The sequence below is a fragment of the Seriola aureovittata genome, chromosome 1, assembly GCF_021018895.1.
Source record: "Seriola aureovittata isolate HTS-2021-v1 ecotype China chromosome 1, ASM2101889v1, whole genome shotgun sequence".
Lineage (NCBI taxonomy): Eukaryota > Metazoa > Chordata > Actinopteri > Carangiformes > Carangidae > Seriola > Seriola aureovittata.
In genome coordinates, this window is record NC_079364.1 from 31,831,771 (window position 1) to 31,858,200 (window position 26,430).

A 26,430-nucleotide genomic window follows, 5' to 3' on the forward strand; every position below is an offset into this window, starting at 1 on the left:
TTTGTCTGGGATCTCTTCTTTGCTACAGAAAAAACAGCACAAACAATCGACACATACAGTACGCTAATAGTGACACCTAGCAGCCACAATAGGAATTTTGATACTGTCCGCCGGCCTGATTTTCATTTAAAAATACCTCAAGGTGTCAGCTTGGTCAGGCTCATTAATGGTCGGCCACTAGTGGTCGTTCAGGAGCTTTTGATCATCTTCCTCAGCAGATGCAGTTTGCGAAGTTCTTTTGAAATTGTAGTTCAAATTTCTATTTTCTCTGAGAACTTTAAATCTTTTTTTAAAAAGTTGCTCACCTTGACAGAGCCTCACTTTTAAAGTTGATATACTTGACTTGTCCACAAACAGCTGCTTTGACCACGTTCTACGGTGGCCCTGAGAGCTCAAAGCACTGCAGCTTAAGAAAACACATGCAAATAAACAAAACACAAACAACTTCAGAAAACATCTTCATCAGTTTGACAACACATGAGCTGCTAATACTCACAACACAACGGAAGTGTTTCCAGGGGACACTAAAAAGGGATGAACCTGGCTGGGATGCACTTCTCAATGCTTTTAACTCCAAAAGTCAAATTTGAAGTTATTTTTATGTTTTCTGAATTTGTTTGTGGTTTGTCTGTTTGCACATGCTTTCTAAGCTGCAGTGCTTTGAGCTCATTCTGAAAAAATGCAGCCCTCTCATTCATTAGAATGGAGCCAGGCTTGTGGTGCAGCGGGGTGACAATACATGAGGCTCTAGCAAAACAACATGGGTTTTGCCAGAAAACAAGAAACTGTTATAAATGGTTGCCACTGTGATTTCCAGATCCTTTCTGTGAGGATTACAAACTGAAAGGATCCAGCTGGACGTCCTGGGTAGTGTTCCATTTAACACCCCCCCCCCCAATGAAGCCCTCTGCATTGTTATTGAATGCACGGTTGTTTTTGGTCTGAATCGCTGCTTATTTACACATTCAGCAGACACAGACCAACATGATGACTCATTTGGAGTCATGGGGAGGGTGAGTCCAGTATTCCCTCTCTTTTAGCTCTGTCTTTGGTCTCTACCAAGTCCTGAGGGAAATATCTAGCTCTGTAGCTGTTGACCAGCAGGTTACGAATGGTGTGTGCTAGGGCTGCATGATATGCAATAAGCATCATATTTTGGCAGATGTTGCGATTGTGATTTCAGTTGGAATGATTGTTTTTGCATTTCATTTTCACTGAAAAAAATGATGATCAGTTTTGTTGCGTCTTTTACCAAGCGAACACGCTCCCTTACATGTGGAGAATTTAATTTGAAGGCCGGGCTTTTCTCTGTAGCACCACAACACTAATTTGACACATTTTACCTTAATCAAAAGAAATTGCAGCTCGATTTGGATAGTGCACTTGGCCATATATTGCGATCTTGATTATATTTCGATTAATTGTGCAGCCCTAGTGTCTAGCAGTGCTGAGGCTTTTTTTTTTTTTTTTTTACTGAAAAGAGTGATGACAAGAATTGATAGAGTTCAAATGTGCTTGACATCAAAATAGTTGTTCTGTAACAGTGGCTTTTAACCCAGACGGTATATGACTCATACCTGCTATTTAAGTTGAGACGTTCATGGAGCCATAACCCATTTCACACCACATAACCTTCAAGCCATATGCTTTCTCTCCTGACATAATAACATACATAACTTTACTCCTCAGAGATTGTTGGTTAAATGACTGATGTCTCCATACACTCATTAATTAGACTCAGCAGGCCTGCAGTCTATATTCTAATAATTGTTTCCATCTGTTGGACATCACTTCATCTGTATCCTGTAGCTTCTGACCCTTAACAAACCCAGTTTCTTGCTAAATTTGACTCTTTCCTTTTCTCTATGTCATCATATCAGACAGTTTGCCCCACAGCCCTCATTACTTATTTTCTACAAACTACATCAAAGCAGCTTTGGCTGTTTCAAGGGCTTGCAAGAGCTCATGTTTAGTTTAACAGAGTAACACACCTTTTTCACTTTGTTTCAGATACAGTGTGGTTGCATTAATGCCAGAGAGTATAGAATCATCAGGGGTTCCTGTGGCCTTGTTTTGTCTGGATTTGTCACAAAGGCCTGCAAGTCACACGAGAGCCACTCTGTGTTATGTTGTAAAGTATTTGTTGGACCGGCACGTCCTTTTTGTTCTGTTGCTATTCCAGGCCCTGAATAATTCAAACAACATGCTGCTGGCTCAGTCTGAAAGAGCAGGAAGGCAAGTGGTGAAACGCAACCACTTCTGTGACACATACATAAACACTGGCTGAGAGGAACACAGCATGATGAGTAGACTAACATTTCAGGGAAGTCATTATTAGATCCAGGCAGGCTTATGTAATGTTCAGACACAAGACTGGCCTGAACACAAGAAAACTCCCGCGGGCTGTATACCGCTGGCCTCAAGGAAACTCAGCTGCCTCCAGTGTTATTATGTGTCTATTATTTGGTGTTGTAACTGTCACCACTACTAAACAAACCCACATTCAGCAAGCACTTTATTAGGAACACCACACTACCACTGGGTAGTTCCTCCCTTTGCCCTCAAACGTCTCAATTCCCAATTCCTGTTGAAACTTTTCTCTGAGACTCTGCTCCATGTTGACGTGACTGTATCACATCATTTCTGCAGATTTGTCATGCTGCCAATCTCCTGTTCTACCACATCCCAAAGGTGTTCTACTGCAGCGGGCTCCAACAGGTGGCTCACAAGCTCCCAGCAGTTCACCCAAAGGTTCAGAGGAAATAATCTGTACAAACCATGGATGTACAGTTCAAACTTTAAGCAACACAACTTCACTCAGTAAATCTGCTCCATATGAACTAAATCAAATACATAGATATCAGCAACAATACTCGGATACACTGTGACAAGGCCCAAAATGCATCAAGAAAAAATTCCCCACACCATCACACCACCACCACCAGCCTCGAATGTTGACACGAGACATGCTGGGTCCGTGGATTCAAGAGCCTGTTTTTGTGTTTTGACAGTACAGAAACAAAATCTGGTTTAATTCCTGTAAACGGCAACAGCACCACCAGAGAAAATTGACAACTGCAACCGGCCTCGACACTGCAGTGTGTGTTTCTCAGATTAAATGAGAAAATGTGAATCGTATTGCAACAGAAGACAAAGTTGCAGCACAAAGAAAAGAAAATAGAATGGAACACAAATGGAACCAAAGAGACCACCTGAGGGCTTTAAAAAAGTACAGTGCAACATGTTTTGTAAGAACTGTCTTCAAGCTGCAAAATATCACAAACATTTCAATAAAATGAGGCTCATGTGACAGTAATTGTGACAATACATGGTGGATATCGTTTGTCAAGCAGTTGTGTACTGTACAACTGCTTGACTGTGTGCTGCCCCCTACTGTGATTAGCTGAGCTCATGTACCACTGAGTGTAATGTATGCTGTTGTCTTTGTGTTGTATTTGTGTGCAGGTGTGGCAGTGCTCCTCTGGATCACATCTCCCTAAACCGTCTGTCTAACATGAGGAAGAGATACAGGTATAGGAACTTCTTTTTCTAACCATGGTTCTGATCCACTATAATGTTTTTCTGCCCCACCCTCTGTATGTCTCCCATGCACCCCATGACATTCTATCCTCCCGCAATCCCCTTCCGTCATTTTCCCTTACATTGAACTAGTCATTCATTTCAGCTGCTAAAACACAGACCAGAGAATAGAATAGTTGATTAAATTGTTAATATGCTCATCTCTTTAATTATTACCTGTGTTCATGGCAAATAAGCTTTACAAATGAGCAGAAGTGCTTCAGTGCTTTTTTTGCCCTGGGGGGTTTGCCTCTCAGGCAACAACTGGCTGGCTGCCCTAATTGTTCTCTATAGGTGCGGATTTTAGGAGCACATGCAACCTGACAGGAAGATCTGCACACACTATTTAGGACTTGAAAAAATAAATAATTTTCAACTTGAAAATATGTAATTATAATATGTTCTATAAAGATGCTCGATTTGAAAATCATTGGAAGATAAGGCAGTGCAGCACACTTCTCTTTGAAGTAAAGATACAACATTATCTTTTCATTAAGTGTCAGGTATCTGTCAGTAAAGCTAAGTGTGATTTTAAGATGCATTAATAATACAGCAGTTTATATCACATATCTAATTCTTCTGTTACATTACCATTTTAATGTATATTAAATTTAACTTTTGGAACGCGTTGCATTCACATGAATAGTATATAAACAGCATACCCCCTCCTCTCTGTTTTGAAACCAGACCTACAATAGCTACATTACCTGAAATAAGCCCCATATATGTTATTCTCATTATATTCATCTATTGATCCAACTATTCATCTATTGGTCCTTGTATTGAACCTTGTATCATGATCAACACATTAAAGTAAAGGTTTCGGCAATACACAGAGCTAGATTGAATTATTGTACTTATTAGTACAAAGACAGTGAAATCAATTTAATAAACCACAAAAAAGAGATGATTCTTTCATGTCAGATCAGCTTTTAAAGAGGAGATAATAACCCCTGCTAAACCACAATAATCAGGCAATTAGTCTAGTCAATTTTCATCCAGGCCAACTGCTTTCAGTGTAGGAGATATATCCAGCAAAATGTTTTACATACAGCATGTGAGCAAATAGAGAGGACAGCAGGTCTGGAGAGATAAGGGGAGAAACAGAGGCTGGAGCCAGGGTAAAGGGAACAGGAGCAGATAATGACAGCTTTTAAGATTTTTGCTTTTTAATTGTCCTTTTTTTTTTTTCGTACAGGACCAACAACCACTACTGCAGAATTTCCTTATTTTAAAAAAAATATGTAATAGGGCACATGGAGTATTACGGCCCATTTCTTGCCAATAAATTTCTCATTTTCCTCACAGACACCAACTTCTCATTCATCCCTTCCTTCCACCATCACCTACTCAACCAGTTTGTAAAGAAAAATCATGTAATATTCAAGTGACCTCCCGTTATATTTTCACTATTGATTTACACCTGGTCCATTAACAGTTACACGGCTTTTATTTAGACTCAGTGTAATTTTTTTTTGTTTGCAGAACAGTAGACCAGTCAATTTCAACCTCTGACACAAGCCACACCCACTTCCAGTACAATATATTCTGACATAAGTGGTAAATGACCTCACACACACATCCATACACTGAAGGACCAGCCATCAGAGGCAATTTGAGGCTGGAGGATGTGGACTGGAGGAGCTGGGGATCAAACCACCGACCCTCTGAGTAGCGGATGACCACAGTCCACAGATGTAGATAGAGAAAGTAGCGTTTTGTTACACCTTTAACATACAGTATGTAAAGGTGATTATAAGCCTAAAAGTCATGATTTCAACAGAGATGAAGCCAACAATGTTAACCACTAAAACGGAGTCTAAATTTCAAAATGCTTTCATTGGAAACAGCTGGTGTCCATATTAGTATTTTCAGGTAGTTTTTACAGAGATGTCTGTACACAGTGAAGCACCTGTTTATCAAATCTTTTCTTCACCCTCATTTCACACGGTGAAAAACAAAACGTACCACAGCTAACATTTGGTGAGGAGCGGAACACACGGTGCAAATGATTATTTCATGCTCAGAATATCATCTGACAACAATTGCAGGTTGACGACAACAGCTGTTTGGTATCATTTAAATCATCTATATCATTTAAATGAATTACAGCAAAGGTTAGAGCTGATAGATAGTTACAGCTACACACAGCCAGTTATTCTGCCAAGTGACAGCCAGTTATACCTCTGTTCACGGCTGCTCTCTGGTCACCTATTGTGTTGCAATGCAGTCAGATTTACGATATAGTTTTTCTCATTTACATATTTTTGTTTTTGTTGACTTGTTGACTAAACCCATAAGCTACAATTATTACTACATAAATTACACATTAACCGGCAGTTATTCTGTGTTGATAAAATCTTCATTTTATAACTGAACTCTGTATTTTCTCCCCCTTCCGCTTTAGGGAGAGAAAGACACTGTTTTTATTCTCTGAAACAAAGAAAGATGCATTTTCACTAATTTAGCCAGCTTAACATGGACATACCCTAAATGTATGAGAAAGCCTGTATTGTATTTTAAGCTCTTCCACTGCTGAAGTATATAACACGCCGCTGCGTCTGTGTTTGATCGACAGGAATGGCCTTGGACCCTCAAAAGAAGGAGAAGCTCAGTACTCTGTGGTGCACTGCACTGGCTACATCAAAGCCTGGCCCCCCGCAGGTTTGTACACATCTTCAACTTGATGCTCTTGTCTCTATCCCTTCTTAACCCAAACTTCACCTCGCTGCATGAGTCCCAGAGTTAGTGTGGCCTGGTCTAACCTAAAGCAGCTGCGGGCTCTGCACAGCTCTGGATCAGAACCACACAAGCTGTTCAATCACAACAGGCTCTGGTATCCTGTGAGCGAGTGGAGCCGCATGTTTCAGAGTGGCTGTAAAATGTATGTAGTTTGCGCCTCCATACAGCAGCTGTGGTCAGCCAGAATACAGATTTGTTACAGTGCATTTCAGTACTGACACTGTTTCACTGTGAGATAGGATAATATTGATATAATAATATAATAATTCTCAAAGCTCACTTGTAGTCCAACCATCACTGACCTGTAGACAGAAATCCAAACCTACTGAAGCCCTGGACTAAATGGCAGTGTTCATTTTCTTAACTGCTTCACCACTTAATTACTTTTCTCACTGTTTTGGGGTTAAATGAATCTAAATCTAAACAAATTCAAGTTAAGTCAGTTTGTGTGGAACCTCCTTGAAGATTTAGTGTAAGTGTCACATTAGCAGGAGTAACTGAACCCAAATGCAGACAACACAAAGAGGTATAGGTGGGAAAATAGGACTTTTAATAACTAAAGAAAACTTACAAAACTGATGAAACCGCAGAGAATTCAAAATCCAAAATGAAGGTGAACAAAACTGCTGTACATCAGGATTTGAACAGGTTGACAACAGATGGACTGACAAAGACAAGAGGGAGCACAGACACTAAATACACAGCAGGGAGGCAAGGGTGATTGAACACATTAGGGCGGGGCAGACAATCAACAAGGAGGGAAACACAAGAAAAAAAGTAGAAACACAGTGGACACACAAGGAACTCTACTACAAAATAAAACAAGAAATGAATCAAAAAGTGTCCATCAGGGCAAACCGTGACAGTAAGTCTGGTGATATTCTGTATTTTTCTATTTGTCCACAAATCCCATGAAAAGATTCAAACTGATCCAACTAACAAGTACTGTGTGTATCCAAAGCCTGATATAGCTTATTCCTCTGTGCTGCAGAGCTCCACTGTTGTCCAAACACTATAAAAAACACATCAGTGTTCCTTCATTACCATAACCACACACACATACACACACACTGTAGTTTATTTTCAGTAAGTTCCACATTGATTGGGATCACACGCCCAGAAATAAATGCATATAACCCATCCCTGAAAATAGTCCCTGCACATCTTTCTCCTGTTTGACTAATGTTTGCTAAAAAATGGAGCCACTAGCTGTTTCAAAAATTTATTAGGCCTTTTTTTGGATTGAAACTATATATCTGTATCTGCGGGATTTCTACTCTGTATCTATGTAAATGCATGTTGGATGGTTGGAAACCCCCTTCCACCACACCTTCCTCATGTGTTGTGACATGTGTTGTCCATTTCCTGTAACTTACCAAAACTAACATTCACATGCATGTCATGCTGTGATTGGCCAGCTGTGTGGAGGTGAGAGGAGTCAGGCATTGTCTTTGTTTCTCTAACTCTCTTTTCACATGTTACTCAACTATCTGTGACACTTTTCATGCAAACAACTAAGTACAACAATGTGAACGTCGTCCTGGGCAGACTGTCTGGAGATATGCACCATTCCCCCTGTTCTTAAACAACACACAATCCCTCCTCTCCGTCATGACCAGTACTTCACTCCACCTTCCAGCCTGAACAAGTATTAACACATTTGTTTGTCTGTCTCTCCACCCTACATATTCCATATGTATGGGGACTGACTCCCATGGGTGCAGCTGACATGGATACTCTTTAAGACACATCATCTGTGGTGGCCACGACTGATTAGCAGCACGTGGTTTCTTTATGCGCCACAAATGTGTGGCCTCATCGATCCCTTAATTCCCACAGTCAAGCAGTCAGACGTGTTTGTAGGAATGGGTTAGCATGTGTGTTTGACATCAGCATTTTCTGCTTAGCTTGTAAGTATGGGGCTTGGTCCATGGCTCCTCTGTGGATCGCTCCATTGTCTTTCAACATTGGCTGGCAGCCTGTGGTATCGGCTTTACTAGTCTGCTCACTTTGCCCCTGTCCCACGTGAAATCTGACCTAGTCAGAGGAAGCTTGCTTCTCAACTGATTGCTGCTCCACCATGGCTGAAGTGTGGCAGCACCATCGCCCACAGTCGTTATCCCTCATTGAATCTGACCTCTGATGACACCCAGCACCATACTCAAACCTCTCAGCCGATATCTTTGCCCGCTACTTTGCTGATAAGGTGTCAACCATCAGTTGCCAATTCTCTGAACCTCTCAGACACAACCAGTTGTAAGTTAAGGGCAAAGCACTCTGACTGCTCTCATGCCTTTCTCTGCCTCCTCCGATCAATAGTTCACCACCTCCTTCACTCAGCCCTCTAGCTGAGTGTAAGCCTCCAAAAAGTGTAACATGTAGTCGTCCTACATGTCCACCCCAGTCTCCTCATCTCCTCTCTCATTCACCTCTCTCACTGAGAACAATGTGTCAAAACTTATTCCATATGGAATATGTAGAGTGGAGATATAGCCTTGACATGCTGAGCGGAAAGACTGTCACTCCAGCTAAAAGCCACTCGAGTTTCCAATCAAGGTTCACTGAAGAGGCCACGAATGTGTGGTGCTTATATAATCACATGCTGCTAATCAGTGCGTGGCCACCATAGATGAGGTCCTCATACGTATGGAATATGTAGGGTGGAGAGGTAATCACTCCACTCAGAGAACCTGGGTTACATATGTAACCTTATGATTTCTGACATAGCCAGACAGAAGGTCTTTAGAGCTAGTTCTGGGAGACCATAAACACATCCTTACATCTTCAGTAGGAACCAGGGGCTTGGACCGGAGAGTCACAAAATATTAAGAGATGGACTAACACACTGTTAATTTTGGTCTTTTCATGGGAGTCATTGCCCTTAAGAAAAACTAGAATAAATTAAATTTTTTAAGAAGAATTTAAGAAGAATCTACTGACTACTAAGTACAGCATTAGTTTTAACTTTCAGTTGTCTTTTTACCTGTTATATACTACATGCTAATATAAGGAAAGTCTCAGCCTCATACTGTGTATCAGTATAACACCAGCTCCGAGAACACACAAAGCCTCAAATGCACTCACTGACTTCGAGACACACACACATACACACACGCACGCCATGTTTACAAAGACAGTGATTGAAATGGACCCCCACTGTCTCAGACCAGGTGTGTATGTGGCTGTTGTGGTAAAGTCGGATGGTGGAAATGAACCACATGAAGTAAAACACAACTAAATCCCCTCTGAGAACTTTGAGGTCACGCTGGAGTATTTCCAGGAATAACACAAACACACATACACACAGACACCACATGTATTTTGAAATCATTGACACATGGTTCACTTCCTCACACTAAAAATACTCCTGTGGAATATTTTGGACACAATACTGCTGGCGAACAATCATCAGGCGAGACACACGCACATACGCTCATAAATCGCAGATGGACAGCAGAGAGATGCTCTATAGACACAGATATGTTGCACATTCACAACCAATACAATGGCCGCCAACTGAACTGTGTTAGAGAAGAGGAATGTAGCCACAAGTGAGGACAGAGTCTTGGTTTTGTTTTGTGCTGAGCGGAGCTGAGGGAGGCTCATCTCTTTAAACTGTGTGATGAACAGCCATCTCCAACTGGAAAGGAATTTCAGCAAAATAAAACGCAGAGATTACTTCAAATTAAAAAGCACCAGGTCATTCTGGATGTGACCTGGACCTGTTGTATCTTTTTATAGACTCTTCCTCGTGGACTGTGGATGTTCCTTGGTATCTCTGAGAGTATCCGGACAAGGATTAGTATAAAGTTGTTATAATCTGGGTTAAAAATCATTTGACAGAAAGTTTATATTATCATGAAGATGCTGTGATGCCTTTTTCCATGGATCCACATGTATTTTTGAGGTAGTGGGTGGTGTTAACGGGGTACTCCAGTCATAAATCAAAAATTCCTTCCTGGTCCGTCTCTGGTGTCTGGTATGGATTATTTTATGTTCTTGGGCCTAAAGAGAAAACAGACATGTAATTATGTGAATCCTCTGGAGTAAGAGAGTAAAAGCAGTTCTACATATGAAAGTAGACACAAAGTTAGAGAATTCAACTCATATTTTGTTAATTGTCATTTATAAACATGTTGCAGTCAAAATCAGTTTGACAGAGTTGTCTTGTGACTGTAAAGAAATATTAAATGTTCATAGTTTCTTCAGTTTGAAACAACAAAATATTCCAGGCACGTTAATTCTACCACATCCAGTCATTTAGTACTACACTTCAAAAAAGTTGTGGAACTTAAAGCTAAAAAAGGAACTGCAGAAGGTGATTGTTAGTTCAATGCACACCCTGCAGTTTTTCATCTAGTCTGAACACCAGAGTTAACTAATTAACAGACAGTTAATTGATTAATTGACAGTTAATGATTTTTGTAAAGTTATGGAACTACATTTGTAAACATTTCACTGGAAGGCTTTTACTTTGAAAGGCAGCTACATTGTTGAGTTTGCATTACCATTAATGCAATTTAAAAGTGCCCTGTGGTGTTCTCTTGTAAACAAAGTACGATTTACATTCAGTGTTTCTCACCAAAACTCAGTGTATGTATCTTTGATCCTTGATCTTCAAACAAACATGATTAAACATTTTCTTCCTTGTTAAACATTGGATGAAGCCTTTAACTGGTTCAGTACAATGTTGCTTGGCACCTACTATGGATCAGGGAAACAGCATGAAACTTAAGGCATCAATGTACATCAGTTTCTGTATGCACGACCCACTCATAAAGCCGTTGTCCGGTAGTGTTACTGCACGTAAAAAAAAAAGAAATTTGAAGGCGTGGCGGGCCGCCACTGCTAAATGAATATAGAGGAAACACTGATGCTGCCTCATTGGTGTTGCTGTAGTTACCACTGCTGCCTCACAGCAAGAAGGTTCTGGGTTTGAACCTGCTGGCTGGTTGGGACCTGCATGTTCTCCTCGTGCCTGCGTGGGTTTTCCTCCAGGTGCTCCAGCTTCCACCCACAGTCCAAAGTCATGCAGGTTAATTGGCCACTCTAAATTGCCAATCGCCCTGTGGGTGTGATTGTGAGTGAATGGTTGTTTGTCAGTCCTGTGATAGACTGCTAAAAAAGATAAAACGATAAGCGGTATAGCTGATGAATGAATGAAAACAATCACATTTTAATATAATTATGTGAGAAATGTGATTTGATGTATACAAAAATACCTTGCCAGTTTAACACTTTCATTGAAAAGCTGACTGTCAGGAGAAGTGCCTTCATCAGGTTATTAATTTGTTAATTTGACTGTTCGTCTGATTCCCCTTCTCTTTCACTTAATTATTTGTATTAGACAGAGAGGAGCCAGTTTGAACATTTGTGTTAATGAAATGTGTCAGCAGAGTCTGGTGTCGTGGCTGAAAACATTCTTACACTGCTGAGGCTTAAAGGTGAAAACATGACATATAAATCATTGTAAAGGAGCAGTGGCCATGTCAGCCAGTAGATTACCTCTCACTGCTGCAAAGTTCAAGTAGCAAATGGAAAAATGAGTGTTCACACTTAATGAGAAATGCCTATTAAATGGCACTCATCACACCTTCCCCTCTCTCTCTCTCTCTCAGTTTTCAATTCAATTCAATATACTTTACTGGCATGAAGGTCAGGAGAACAATATTGTTCTTGTGCCAACTGTGTGTGTTTGTGTGTGTGTGTGTGTGTGTGTGTGCATGCATGCGTATGTGTGTGCGTGCGTGCATGCGTGCGCATGTGTGTGTTCCATATGTGTACTAGGCTATGTCAAGATAATTATTTGTCACACTCGTGATGTTGTTTTAATTATGTGTCCCTCACATATTGTGCAGCTAAGTGTGCTCCATGTCCCTCTCCTAATACAATCTGTTGCTCTTCCTTGTCCTCCAGCTCTGTAAGGAATCCCACTCTGATATTATTACATTTGTCACATCTTCTTCTCTACTTCACCTGTTGTGCATTGAGCACAGCCTGTTTGCTCTGTTTGTAGCCAGGACTTGTGTAGTCCTCTCTCTATTATTAGACTGCGGTCACTGAGTCTGTATTCAGTCAGGATCTGTCTCTGCTTTCTATCTCTGAGAGACACTCTGCCAGTTTATATTCATGGTTAGAGCCAGATAGCAATTACGTTTGTTTCTAGTTTTGGTTCGATTCATCCGATGTTCCGGATGGGCATCTTCTGTTAATCCAATAATTTAGTTTACTCTGATTAGTGGCTGGAACGCAGTGCCGGTCTGAGGTTGAACAGTATTGGCTGATATTTGATCAGAGAGTCTTTGGACCAGCTGACAGCAGGGACTCTTTTGGGGGTTCTGTCATTGTGTTTGTGGTGCCTAAAGTCTCAGTGTGTCTTGGGGGCTCAATTTGAGATGTAACCAAAATTGAGGGTGTATTTTTATGTGAATAATCAATGGGTAACAGCCTAATTCTGCCCTGTTTTCTTGTTTATTCTCTTGAGTGGATCTCAGTTTTTTACTACGATTAAGGGCTATTGGTTGGATTACATTTTCATGTATTTTAGTCCAAATTCTAATCATTATGTCTATTTTGTAAAATGTTCTTATAATTCCTCATTTGAATTGATCTTTGGTTTCCTTAGATCTGGGCTTCTTTTGGAAGATTATGATTTTAGATTTGTTTAAATTGACTGACACGTTTCTGGCAGCATTGCTCCAGGAGGTCCAGGTGGACGTAGCCTCCATGGCCTCACCCATAGGTTTCTGAAGAGCAGTTCTGGAGTGAGCTGCTCGACCACCGCCATCTTGGCAGTACCTGACTCCATCTAACTCACAGCTAATCCAAAAATGGTCAAAGAGGAGGGGCGTGTGGAGCTGAGACTTCGGTGCAAGTTGGTTTGTGGCAAGCATACGCTAACCCACCTGTCACTCAAAGAAGCCACGCCCTCAATTCTACATAACTTTAGTCCTTAATAAAATGTAAACAGGTGAGTTATATAAACAGGTGTCATGAAGGAGAAAATTAGCTCTAGAGACCAAAACAGTTTTTTGTACCAGGCTTTAAACATGTTTATTTCTGCTGTAAAGTTGGACATTTTAACATGTGAGTCTATGGGGATTGACTCACTGTTGGAGCCAGACTCTAGTGGTCATTAGAGGAACTGCACTTTTAGCACTTCAGTGTTGGCTTTAGTTTTCAGGTTGCCGCTTGGTCATCAGGATAGAGCAGGACTTTAACTTCCTTATTGTTCAGGGTAAAGCCAGGGGTTGAGATTTCACCAACAGTGCTGCTCTGTCAGTAATGTGGAATTTGCGGAGTTGGAGACAAACTGTCGCCCTAACATACATCTCTCCGTTGAGTGTAAAGATCTGTAGTTTTAGAAAATAAGAGTGCAGAGCGCTCAGAAGTTCAAACAAAGAATGAAGAAGCTGCTCTTTGGTAGGGAACACAAATGTAAAAAAAAAGATGATGATCCAAGTAAAAAAAAAAAGCTTTTGTTCAGATGGCTGCTTCATAGTGAAATTCTTAAAAATAAGGACGATACATGTTAAAAAGTAGCTGAGTAACAACCCACATGTACTGGCACAAACAGCCTTCTTCAGAGTGTAACACTCAACATACAGGTTCTCTAGTAGAAACAAGATAATTGCAAAATTGCAAATGAACTCACAGGAGACAAATATAAAGTATGACCTCTAGATGGTTATCAAACATGTATAGAACGAAAAAAAATGGACACAAACAATAGGACAGAAAACAATAACAATTTATACTCATCTACAAACCATAGACACCCGACCTCATTACAAAAGTCCTGGGTATACTGTGGCGTGCATGTGATGTGTAAACAAGATTTCTCTTTGTTATAATAACTTTAATCAATCACCACCCCAAATGTTCGTTTAGATGTTTTCTAGGCCTTCAACTGTAAGGCTGTCTGGATTACTATTACTTACATTATGGAAGTGTTTAGCCATACGGTAATCCAAATGAGCTTTTCTAATGGCATTAATGCTCAGAGACTTTGTGTTTCAGTTGTCTCTTAGTCTGGCCTTTATAAAAGCAACAACAAGTGCAAGATAAACAGAGGTGTTGCAGTTAATAAATGTCAAAATAATGAAACAGTAACAGTTCCTCCTCAGAACCAGTCCTAAACAATAAGATGCTGTGTGTACTACCCCCAGCATCTTATCTTATCACTGTAGTTGTTATGATAAATTGAATCCTTTTCTCATAAGGCTCAGAAAAAGTTACTGGAATTATGAGCAAAACATGCCCCCATTGCAGTACCCAGATCCTGAACACACACTTTGTCTCGGAAACTAAACTCATTATCTTTCCATTCTGTGAACTGAGGAATGAAGTCAGACGGAGTCAGAGAGTCTGTGTGTCTGGTCCTTAAGAAGGATTGCAATTCTTTCAATCTGTCATCATCCTCACTGTTAATGTGTTAAGACTGGATGTATGAAGGCAGTTGTTGGGCCAGAGGTTTGATATGATAGTCAATACTCAGAGCATGTAAGAGATGGGTGTCCCAGGATGTGCACACCACAGGAAGTCATGTTCTTGTTCAGTGATCCCCCCTGCCCCCCTGGCTGTGGGCAACATTACTGTGTCTTGTCTCATGGATTAGACGATAGTTTATGATAATATTCTGTGCTACTCAATTTCCGTAGAGCTTCTTCAACATATTTGTCCTCATCCATTACCATCAGTGCTCCTCCTCTTTTGTCAGCTGCTTTTATAATAATTGACTCAGTCTTAGCTTGGATCTGTAATTTTGTGACTGACATATTTTGACTTAATTACGTCATAAAGTTTACCCCAGACAGCGATTTGGGGAATTTTATAATATAATCCCTCGTGACAAATAGAATTAACAGCCTTGTTTGTTTGGTGTGTGTGATAATGAATTAGAGTGTGTAGAATGTTAACATGGTGAGTAGTGTGGTGATTCGCTAAAAAGCCAATTTGCCCTTTACTCTGGGCATTGTGTTCTCTAAGGAAGTCCCCAGATTACTGCTCGCACATCACCTCGGTAATTCTTAGGGTCTAATTTATCTCCACTCCTCACTGCTCCAGATCTCAGGAAAGCGACCTGACTGAAAAATGAGACTGAACAACGGAAGCAGGGCCTGTCTCAGCTCAGGGCTGCTGTTTCTCAGCATCTCCGGATGCCGTCAGGTCCACATGCTTTGCCAGACTTAAGATACCTGGAGGGAATTTCTGCAAATTTGGCACAGATGTCTACTTCACCTCAAGAATGAACTCATTAGAATGTATTGGTCAGAGGTCAAAGGTCAAGGTCACTGTGACCTCACAAAACACATTTTTGGCATGAATTCATACGCTAAATGTGACACAAATGTCTAACAGGATAAAATGATGAAGTGATGACATTTTATATCCAAAAGGTCAAAGGTCAACTTCACAGTGACATCATAATGTTCTGCACAAAGACTTCTGGCCATTATTCAACACTGTAGGGGGATATTGTGACACTGCAAGTTGACTGGTTGGCGCAGACTTATAACTGCGAGATGGTAATTCTAGCTTAAGATGGTTTTATTCTTCCATTGTAATTAGCTAATCAAGGGGGTTCTGATTATGTTTGATTGTAGGTTCACAGATAGTCAGTTTTCCTTGAATCTGTTTCTGCTCATGTTTGAGGTTGTAAGGTGAAATTTGCTCAAATAGTTTTTCAAAATGATCTTTCCACTTGTGTTCCATTTCTCCCAGATCAGATTTCTCTTAGTCTCTGATCATGATGTTGTTTTTCTTATTTGTCTTATTATCTGTGTATTATTATTATTGTCTTAGTATCTTGTGTGCTCTCTGTTTCAACATGATTTTATCTCAGGTGTTTTGTGGCTGTCTCTTATCCTCAGGTATGACTATACCAGAAGAAGACACAGAGGCAGGTCAGACTGGAAAATACTGCCTAGTGGCCATTGGAAGACTGCAGGTGTGTATCGTGGCATAGTCAAACTCAAAGCATGTGTGTGTGAATGTGTGTGTGTGTGTGTGTGTGTGTGTGTGTGTGTGTGTGTGTGTGTGTGTGTATGTATAAGTATATTGGGTCAGTGCAGAAAAGCCAATATTAATACGTTTTCTCTGATTTTCTTTTCTTAATTTTGATGGATAAACACTATATATGAACTGAGCAAAGGTTAATGATCATGGACGCTGCGGTTGCTACATGTTTTGTTCTTAGCCTCAGTCTGCCACAGTCAGTCTCTGTGAGCTGGCACTGTGCCATTGTTGCCAGTCAGTCAGAACAGTTTCAGTCTGTTCTCTTATAGAGTCTTGGACTGAGTGTGATGCCAGCAGTAAACAGTGTTAACAGTAACATAGTGTGTAAAACACTGATGTAGTTGTGTCCGTGCTCCAACTCTTCATTTCCCTTCTTAAACATTTTCTCTATATGCCTGAATGACATGTCTGTGCCTCCCCCAGGTTACCAGCTCTCCGGTTTCCATGGATATGAACGGCCTGTCGGTGCCGACAGAGTTCCTGTCACGTCACAACTCGGATGGTGTCATCACTTTTGTCGACCCGCGCTGCATCAACGTCATTGGTTATCAGCCTCAGGTTAGCTAAGAGGATTAAAAGGACTTTGTACTGCCATGAAAATTCATAATGCAGATAGGAGTGTCGCCATCCTGCTTCAAGTTTCATGCAGATGAAATTCTTTTTGTTCCTGCAAAATATTCATATTCACAGAACATTGATCTTTTTTCAGCTTTTACTTCAATTGCAGAGAGACACAGGCTCATATTAGAGAAGATTATACAGTGTATTCAGTTTTTACAAGTATCATATCTCAGAAATAATCCTCTGTTTTCAACAAATCATCCATGTTTACCTGTTGTCTTGATAAATCCAGTATAATGTAAATTTCCATCAGTACAACAGAGTCATGTCATCCTCACCTCTCTGCAGCTCTCACTAACAGAAGTACTGTTTTCAGTCATATGAAACATTTTGTGGATTGCTATTACCAGTGTAACACCTCCAGCAGAAAATCTTTCACAGTAAAAGCCTCCTATTCCTGGTGAACCTTTAATGTGAAACATCCACAGGAAGAGAACCATTTCATTGGCAGTAACTTATCTCACCACTAAGAGTTGTCCTAAGTCACACTAAAAGTTTCAAACTAAAAGTTGTCCTCTAAGTCCTCTTCACAAAGCTGCTGAGAACAACTTTTAGTAAGGAAAAGCAAAAACCCCTATTATCCAACTCCTGACATCAATTTTCATGCGGCAGCTACAACAGCAACATGCTGCTGACACACTGATACTCATCTAATGATGTCATATATAATGATGTATCAGTCTCAGGGACCAAACCAGAACATTTACAATGGGCCTCAGGAAGCTTTTCAAACTTAAACTACGTTTTGCCCCTAATACTTATTTACTTCAACTTTAGTCAGATTTTTCATGCAGGGCCTTTACTTGTAATGAAGTATTTTTACGTTGCTGTACTTGATTGTTACAGTATGTCCTCCACTGCTGATGTGAGCTATGGTGATTCAGCTCCACCTTAATGTTTCTTACCTGTCGTTTTTAGTGACCAGTTATTAAATTATTAGTGGATGTTTGGCGAATTTACAGTTTGATAATCATAGTATATAATTACAATCCTCTCATGATGAGATGAATCAGACCAGCTCCAAAATATATTGACAAAGGTTTTAAAAAATATAAGAAAAGTGTCATGACCACCTGTCCGACCACTTCTTAAAGGCTTTGTGTGTGAATTACAAACACTTGTTTTCAATCACTTTGACCTCTAACCTTAAATTAACTCACTGCCTGTTCCATGAGCGAACTCTCCGGCTGAGGCTGCAGTCACGCCATGCTCTCAGATGAACTCCTGCATGACAAACAAATTCCGTGACTTAGCAGAACGTTGCATTATCAGCTCTGCACATGAGTTACTGTGCTGACAGTGGAAATAAGCAGACTACGATGAAAACCATTTGTTTCCTACACTGGTATGTTAAACACATTCCTGTGGCCAGTCAGCACGCGCCTTTGCTTACAACCCCCTGCATTACTCAACCAGAAACCACTCAGAAGAAATCACTGAATCAAAGAGTTACACATCTGTTATTTTATCATTCATAACTAATACATGTGCATCCTGTTTGGAGCAGGACTAAAAATACTCTTAAAAAATACGCTAAATCCCTGCAGACCATTTTTTTCTCTTTACTGCAACACATCTATCTTACTTTTCAAATTAAATTTCACCTGCATTATAACATCTGCAATTACCTTTCACCTTTAGAGAAATGCTTCGCAGTTGGCGCTTCGTCACTTTCTCACCCCAGCTAACTTGTATTTAATAGCTTGATGAACGATTCATTTCATTTCAAATTCAGAGCAAAATGTAGAAATACTGAGTGTGAACTTATAGTGGTTAATTTACCACAAAATGACATTCAGATCTAAAGTCTACAAAACACTGCAGCATCATCTGTTAACAACATTAGTTTTTAGCTCCAGTTGTGTCTTTGAGTTTATATGTTCATTTTTTGTTTGTGTATTTATTTGATTAAACAAACCCGTTATTAACCGACTCTTCTCCTGTCCCGTAGGACCTGCTGGGAAAAGATATTCTGGAGTTCTGCCATCCTGAGGACCAGAGTCACCTCAGAGAAGGTTTCCAACAGGTAGGACCAGACTGCAGCCGGGAATTAGACCTAGAAGTTTTCTTTTTGAGTCAGAAAAAAAGAATGATTAAAATCTAAGAGATGGGAAGAAGAGAAAGTTGAAAAAGACATACTAATTTACTTGCTGTACAAATTACTTTTAAATCCTGTAATTAAATTAACAAACATGAACAAAAGCAGGGTTACAGAGTTCTACACAGTAACAAAAAAGATGCTAAGCCTTTTAATTTAAGAGACTATCTTAATGAGCAAGTTTTAAGCTATAAGCACTATTCATTTTCACTCAGCAGTAAATATCACTTCTAATGGGAACAGTGATGCTGGGCCTGTGATTGAAGACTTGCCTTCAGGTCAGATGCAAGTCTTATAGTGGAGATTCAAAGTACATCATGGAGGTGACTGTCCGTTATCTCAGTCCACAGTCTCTTAGCAAACCAGCATCATCCGGCATGTTTGAGTTTGGTTTGACCGACTGGAGTTCTGGCAGGGTGATTGATTCGGGTTACAGATTATACCGTTTGCATGTGTCAGCAGGTATTTAGCTACAGTCACCATTAGAGTTGATTGTGCAGTTCTCTGACATGCCACAGAACACTGTGTCACACTCACAACTTGATTAAGTGATTAAAAAACAGCATCTGTCTCTCACAGTCATCTATGGCTAATCCGTTTAACATCTGTCCACATCAGAGCTCACAGACTCTCTACAGCCAGATCAACTTCCTCTCTTTTGTTTCCTTCTCATCTGGAGGCTCCTGATTATGATCCAGCAAAAAATGAAATTTGAAACATGTACTCTCAGTGTTAGATGATCCTCGGATTCATTTTATTTATGAAGCAACACAAATTGACCAAAGCGCAGCTCTGTTTGAAAAAATCAATGTGGAAATGCGACATGCAGAGTAATACAGAGAATAAAAATAGTCTCTGAGGTGGGACTGAAAGGTTTCAATTATAGAGGCATTCCTACCACAGGGGGTGGGGATGGGAGGGGGAGAGAGAGATATATGGGTATTTGGTTTATTACCTCCACCGAGGAGGTTTCACCCCAGTCGTTCTGTTTGTCAGCAGGATTGGAGGGATGGGGTGTGGGCCGATGCAGGTTGTCTGTTATTTAGCCAAAGAAACTCAGCAGCATCATTCTAAGCATTTTGTTTATTGCTGTGTTACCAGATAATCATTTCCCTCTCCTCCCTTCCCTCCCCCTCTGTGATCTCTGTCTTCTGTGTGGACCGAAGTCCCCCATATTTGAGATCAGCTGCTCAGGCCTTCCTCAGCACTTCATTTCAGAGTAATTTTAGATCCATTTCACACTTGGAAGAAGTGCAGTGCTTCCATTTCTCAGACTGACAGTCAGTGGAGTGATGGACTCAGAGGGGGCAGATCAGGAGGACAGTATTTACCAGCAGCCATAACTGTAACAGCTCAATTCAGTTCAGAGTTTGTCAAATGTGTCTGCTAATTAAACTCTTTAAGACCCCCCCCCCCCAAGTGAAAGTGCTTTTGTTGACAAGTTGTAAAATAGGTTCCCCCTCCTGTCATGCTCTGCTGTATAGTTTAATGTAGACTTGATAACATCATGGCTAATTGAATGTTTCCCTCTAAGATGAACACAGTGGAGACTGTTAACTACAAATCTAAGAGAAAATGTATTATGATGATGATTTTTGTCTCAGCTGCATTATTAAGACATGATGGTTAATAATGTTAACGAGTGATTTTCCTCCCGCTGCAGGTGGTGAAGTTGAAGGGTCAGGTTCTGTCAGTGATGTATCGTTTCCGGATGAAGAACAGAGAGTGGATGTTGATCCGAACGAGCAGCTTCACCTTCCAAAACCCGTACTCTGACGAGATAGAGTACATCATCTGCACCAACACCAACGTCAAGTAGGTTCTTCACACACACCTACACTCTCTCTCACACACACACACACACACACACACACACACACACACACACACACTCACACACATCAACCCTGCAAGAGCATTGGTGAGGTGACTTGCATTAGTGAGGATGTTGGGTGATAAGGTCTGGCTCATGTCGTTAGCATTATGGTTTTCCTTCACTGAAACTAAAACACAAAGTATGAGTTTCTCACCAGCTTCTGGCTGTGTATTTTAATTCAGTGTTATTCTCAGCAGTGTAGAAATACTTTCACCATAATGTCAGGGTCAAAAAACAAAGGAAAACATTTAATCTCTGTTTCTACTTACCTTTAATATTCTCCTAAAAAGAGGCTAAATTGAAGATAGAAAGACGAGACAGCAAACCACAGAGGCCAACCAGTTGCCCTTTGGGGACAAATTTGTGCGTGGCTCATGGGGTACAGTGTGTGTGGTAGAAGCACTGTATGTGTAGAAGAAAGCGCTGTGTGAATGGGGGTCAATAAAACTAGGAAATTGCTTTATAAGTGTATTCCATTTAAATAAAGTCATCACTGCTACTAGATTGTTTTATGGCACAAAGGAAAAGGAACATTTCACTTTACCAGACACACAGTGTATAAAAATACTGCACAGATAATACATGAACCAAACCCAGAGCCAAATTTCAATAAACATCACTGAGATTGTTTGATAACGGCAATTAAAACATTACTCCAAAGAAGCAACCATCGATCTAGTTCAATTTACTTAAGCTCAAACAGTTTATAAGGTTTTGTTTCATGACTGAATTATAGAAGTATATATAGACTCCTCAAGTTATTAACTCAAGGCATTTGACCAGTGTTTTGTGTCACTTAAACCATTGTCATATAAAGCCTGCAGCATCTGTATACACCATCTCAATGTCACGTGGCTCTGCAGAGGCAGGAGGGTAAGGAAGGAAGGTTATATTATTAAAGGGAACTTGTAATACCACTAGCATGAAATGAACAGTACCAGTTATTACTGTCATATAATTTGTTCATAACATGGCAAGGTTTGAGTTTAACCCTGGTTCAGTGTATCCTTTGGTGGGAAATGAGGTTTTCCACTGCTCTGATTCGACCTAAGTTGTCAGTGACAGACCTTGCCTTTCCAGCAGAGTCAGGAATAATCCTGATACTGTCCAGACCTCTGAAAAGAAACTGTGTCTATCCTCAGACAGTTCAAGACACCAGGGATAATATTTATCTATTTTTTATTGATTTCCCTGCTGTTAACAACACGCTGAATGAAAGCTGCAGAGTCTCAGTGAGCTGCTCTGCTCCGCTGAGCTGCCTCTTGTTTTTCCTTGGTGAGTCTTGTACCTTGTTGGATGTTGGAGTTCAGCTCTGAAATACAAGTGTAAATAAATGCAGCAGACGATGTCAGTGCTTCAAGAACACAGGATAAATGTATTATGATGAGGGATAAGCAGCCTACAGGGTTAGAACCCAAATAAATACCGTTCCCTAAATTTCATCAGGCAATCAAATAGATAAATGAGCACTCAAATATGCACCAAAATAAATCAGTATCCAGTGAAATAAATGAATTCAAATTTGAATATATCCATTTGAGGCTGTTTTTATGCCTCCGTGCATGTGACAGTCAGAGCCAGAGGCATTTGTTTTCAGGTTGTCCCTCCTACTCTTGTGGACACAGTATCTCAGGAACACAGTGACTCAATGTTTTCAGATTTGGCACAAATATTCATTAGGAGTCAAGGATGAACTTATTAGATTTTGGTGTTCAAAGGTCAAAGGTCACAATGACCTCACAAAACATGATTTTGGCCTCGAGAATTCCTCAAGGGAATTCCTTCCAAGTTTGGCACAAACTCGGACTCACGGATGAACACAAAACAATTTTGCCATCTCTTCACACAGCAATTATGATAAAATTTCACACAAATGTTTAATATTTTATATGACTGGATAAACAGGGATGTAATCTGAAACTAGTCTGAGTAGCAGAGGTGTACAACCGTGAGGCAGTAATTCTCTTTCTTTATTCTTTACTCATTATTCTTTATTCTGTGTAGCTGGAAATAGTGTCAGTCAAACAGAAAAAAACTCTTGTCTGCTTGATCATGTGTCAGCTGGCTGAAAAATCTGAAAGTAAAAGTGGAAAGATGAGCAAAACACGAGTAAAGTACGTTTATACGTGTGATTTCACAATAAAATGACCAAAATACTCTGTAGCAAAAGTGCACTGATGAGTTAACCTGCTCTGAGGCGGGCGGCAGACCACGCAAATCGTGCCTCACTCACCAAGGCACATGGCGAGTCACCAAGTTACCAAACTGGTACTGTCGAGGAAATAAGCTCAGTGCCTCACAGGAAAATACCAGTTCACTCATGTGCTGCAGTGAGCCGGCATGAAAGTAGGTCCCTTCATGTGCTGTTCCTCCTGCATGTGCACTCAGCTGTCAGCGTCAGTTAGGGCTGCTGTGAGCCCAACCAATTACCAATGTGAACACACAGCTAATAGCTTTCAGTCACGTGTGTGTGTGTATATATGCGTGTGTGGGTATGTGTGTTACAGGCATGAATCACTGCCAACGGTTCCCTCAGGCAGAGTATTAACAGAATATGTGTTAGATTTATGAGGTCGCTATAAAAAAAAACGAATCTCGTTTATCAGAAAACGACAAAGTTCAGGAGCAGATGGCTTTCTGCGGGTCTTCTTCTGCATGATTAATATCTGTGTGTCGCCCCTTTGTATGCGTCTGCATGTGTGTACATGTTAAGTAATGTATGTTTTGTTAAAGTGGGAACACACTAGGTAATTGCCTTCTACTGTTGAAAGTGCACATTAATGAGCTGTGTGTTGAATTCGTGCAGGGACAGCTCAGTGTGCACAGTGAACATCTGTGTGTTTACTCAGGTGCTGCATGTCTGGACAGTGCTCATGTCAGAGGTGTGAGTGTCCTCTGGTTATATGCAGTCTGCTCACTGTGGGACAGGAGCTGGGTTACACATGTTTGTTGAGTCATCTGGTTCACAAAGCATGCATGGACCACTGATTAGTTCTTAGCAGGTGGAAATCTTTGTCAGTCTGGATTATTCTCCAGTTTGATGCCGGGAGATGAGCAGATGCATCAAGGATAAAGGTTAATGCTGAATTCATTCATTCATTCACTCAGCTGCACTTGTGTGGAAGTGAAAACAGAAGCACTGATGTTATTCCATGAGCTCAGTGAACACATCACTCAATGACAATCAAAGAAGTAATGATATTGGTGATGAGGGATGAGCTTGTCCCTGGAATTGTGTTATCATTTAATTACCACAAAGATAATGTGTATTAGTAATTATAATCTGACTCAGAGGAGTTCAGGAGCTATATGTTGTTGAGTTGTTGTTGAGTCATCTGTCTATAAGATTATGGTGATAATCAAACTTTTTTTTTTTTGTTTATGGAAATGTGATCAATCATTCTAAATGACTCTTCTCAGCTTAAAAACCAAATAGTTTTGGGAACATGGTAGAGAAATCACTGTATAAATGGCAAATTCTGTCATTTCTTTTTGTTTTGCTTCATCCCATTTGCTGTTATAAATACAGTTATAATATATTGTTGTGAATTATCCTAAATTGCCCTGAAATCTTTCAGACCTTCCATCTGGTCTTCTCAGTTAAAATGTTGTCATTTATCAACAGCGTTTTGCTTATTTTGATTGTTAAATTAATTTAAAATTCAAATGAATTCACTCCAGGCCCAGGAGGAGCTTCTGCATGTCACAACTGCTTTGAAATGGATTTTTTGTCCCTGCTGCTCTGATAATATCTTCATTTGAGTCATATTCCTTGTTTAACTGCTTATCAGTCATCTTCAGAGAAAGTTTCTTCTTCCCTGTTGTTTTAGGTAGAAATGGTATGATTTGGTTGCCAAATGTAACAGTTTCCCCCTGCAACAGCCCGTCTGATCAATGAAATGACAAGTTGCTAGGTGTTGATTTGAAAGCTTGGAATCATGGGTAAATAGTGCTGCTGATGTGCTTGCTGCATTTTATCTGTGTGCAGCAGCAGACCACAGGCCATCTACACCTGTGATTGACAGACCTGTTGTGCCCTCTGTGACCAGAACATAAGCCTTCGCAGAAGCTTATTTTGTTGTGTTACACGTGAGGAGGCTGTGGAGAGTGAGCTGATGAGTGAGTTGAACTTGTAATATCCTGCTGTGGTAGGATGCTGGAGTGAATACGCACATAATTAACTCAAATGTTCACACAGAGCTACACCACTGCCATCGTATTTAATACTGAGTTTGTTGGTTAACAGAGGAGGAATAACATAGGACACAGACATAAAGACCTGACTCTAATTCTGTTACGTTCTGGAGCTGAAGTAAATAAAGACTAAACTGTTGTGGCTGTGCTCTGTGTGAGAGACAGAAGAAGAAAGTCTGTCTCTTCTAACTTTCTCTCTGATCATGTAACAGTAAATCCAGCTGAAATCACAGCTCAGTCTTTGTCTTTCATTCATGTGTTTGGTGATTTTGTCAGACGACGTCACAGTTATAAAATCAGGGTTTGACCATGCAGATACTAGGCTTAGACCTAGTCTTGTTGGAATATTTTCCTCAAACTCAGATGAAGTTTGCGTCTGTGTTTACTACATTGTGTTTTCTGTTCAAATGGAAATACAGCTGCAGACTAAAAACACATATACTCAATTAAAAGGTTCAGGCTCAGGTAAAACCTGTTTCATATCTACTATAATATTTATTATTTTTCACAGAAATGATATATATAAAACTGTAACTGTGCTCCCTGCATATGAATGGCCTCCACCCAATAACAATTTATTAAAGCCAGCATTTCAACATGTACAGAGGTACAGGGGAGGTGGGAGGTCTTATGGGGAAAATAAAACATATTTGTGCTCTAGAATTAGAAATATGTGCTCACAAATTAATTCTTCAGCCTGATAACATCTGCTTGGGTTTGTAAACATTTTACCAGGGCCAAAGATTTATGAGCAGCACAAACAGCTGTTCAGTAACACACTGTCTAGTTTATCATTTCTCATGTTTGTCACCTCAGAGATGGACTTTCTGACGACCTCATTTTACACAGCATACAGTCACTCATTAAATATACTCCTCCATCCATCATGTCCTGTCTCTCTCTTCATTTACTTCTGATGAGATGTAGGAGTTTTATTTCAGTCAGGAAGCCCTCTGACTGTCTGTCGAGAGCATCATGCCAGAATAACTACACCTGTGTGGGTGTGACGACGGCAGAAGCTGCCTTTTATCTGCTGTGCTCCAACACTCTCATTCTCTTTGTAGCCTCATGTTTTAAAAAGTATAAAGTGGTCAGATCTAAAAAACATTATCGCAAATTGTTCCTGAACTTTCTCACGTGATGCTTTTGTTGTCATCTTTCACACCTCAGTGGCAATGATGAGTTTACGCATCAGAAAGGTTCACAACTGTTTGTTGAAATTGTTGCAGGCGGGAGGTTCTCATTGTCAGATCAGGGCTGATTTTGATGATGAAAATTATTCATTGTCAACGTATTTTTCAAA

General features: G+C 40.3%; 1 protein-coding gene across 2 annotated transcripts in view; it reads left to right on the top strand.

The window, feature by feature from the left end:
* Nucleotides 1–26,430, top strand: part of arnt2 (aryl-hydrocarbon receptor nuclear translocator 2) — a 64,532-nt gene that overhangs the window by 21,910 nt on the left and 16,192 nt on the right. For both annotated transcript variants that reach the window (XM_056374018.1, XM_056374007.1), the window contains 6 exons: nucleotides 3,466–3,531; nucleotides 6,158–6,243; nucleotides 16,194–16,270; nucleotides 16,762–16,896; nucleotides 18,911–18,985; nucleotides 20,721–20,872. In XM_056374018.1, coding sequence (XP_056229993.1) covers nucleotides 3,466–3,531; nucleotides 6,158–6,243; nucleotides 16,194–16,270; nucleotides 16,762–16,896; nucleotides 18,911–18,985; nucleotides 20,721–20,872 — 591 coding nt within the window. The remainder of the gene's footprint in view (nucleotides 1–3,465; nucleotides 3,532–6,157; nucleotides 6,244–16,193; nucleotides 16,271–16,761; nucleotides 16,897–18,910; nucleotides 18,986–20,720; nucleotides 20,873–26,430) is intronic.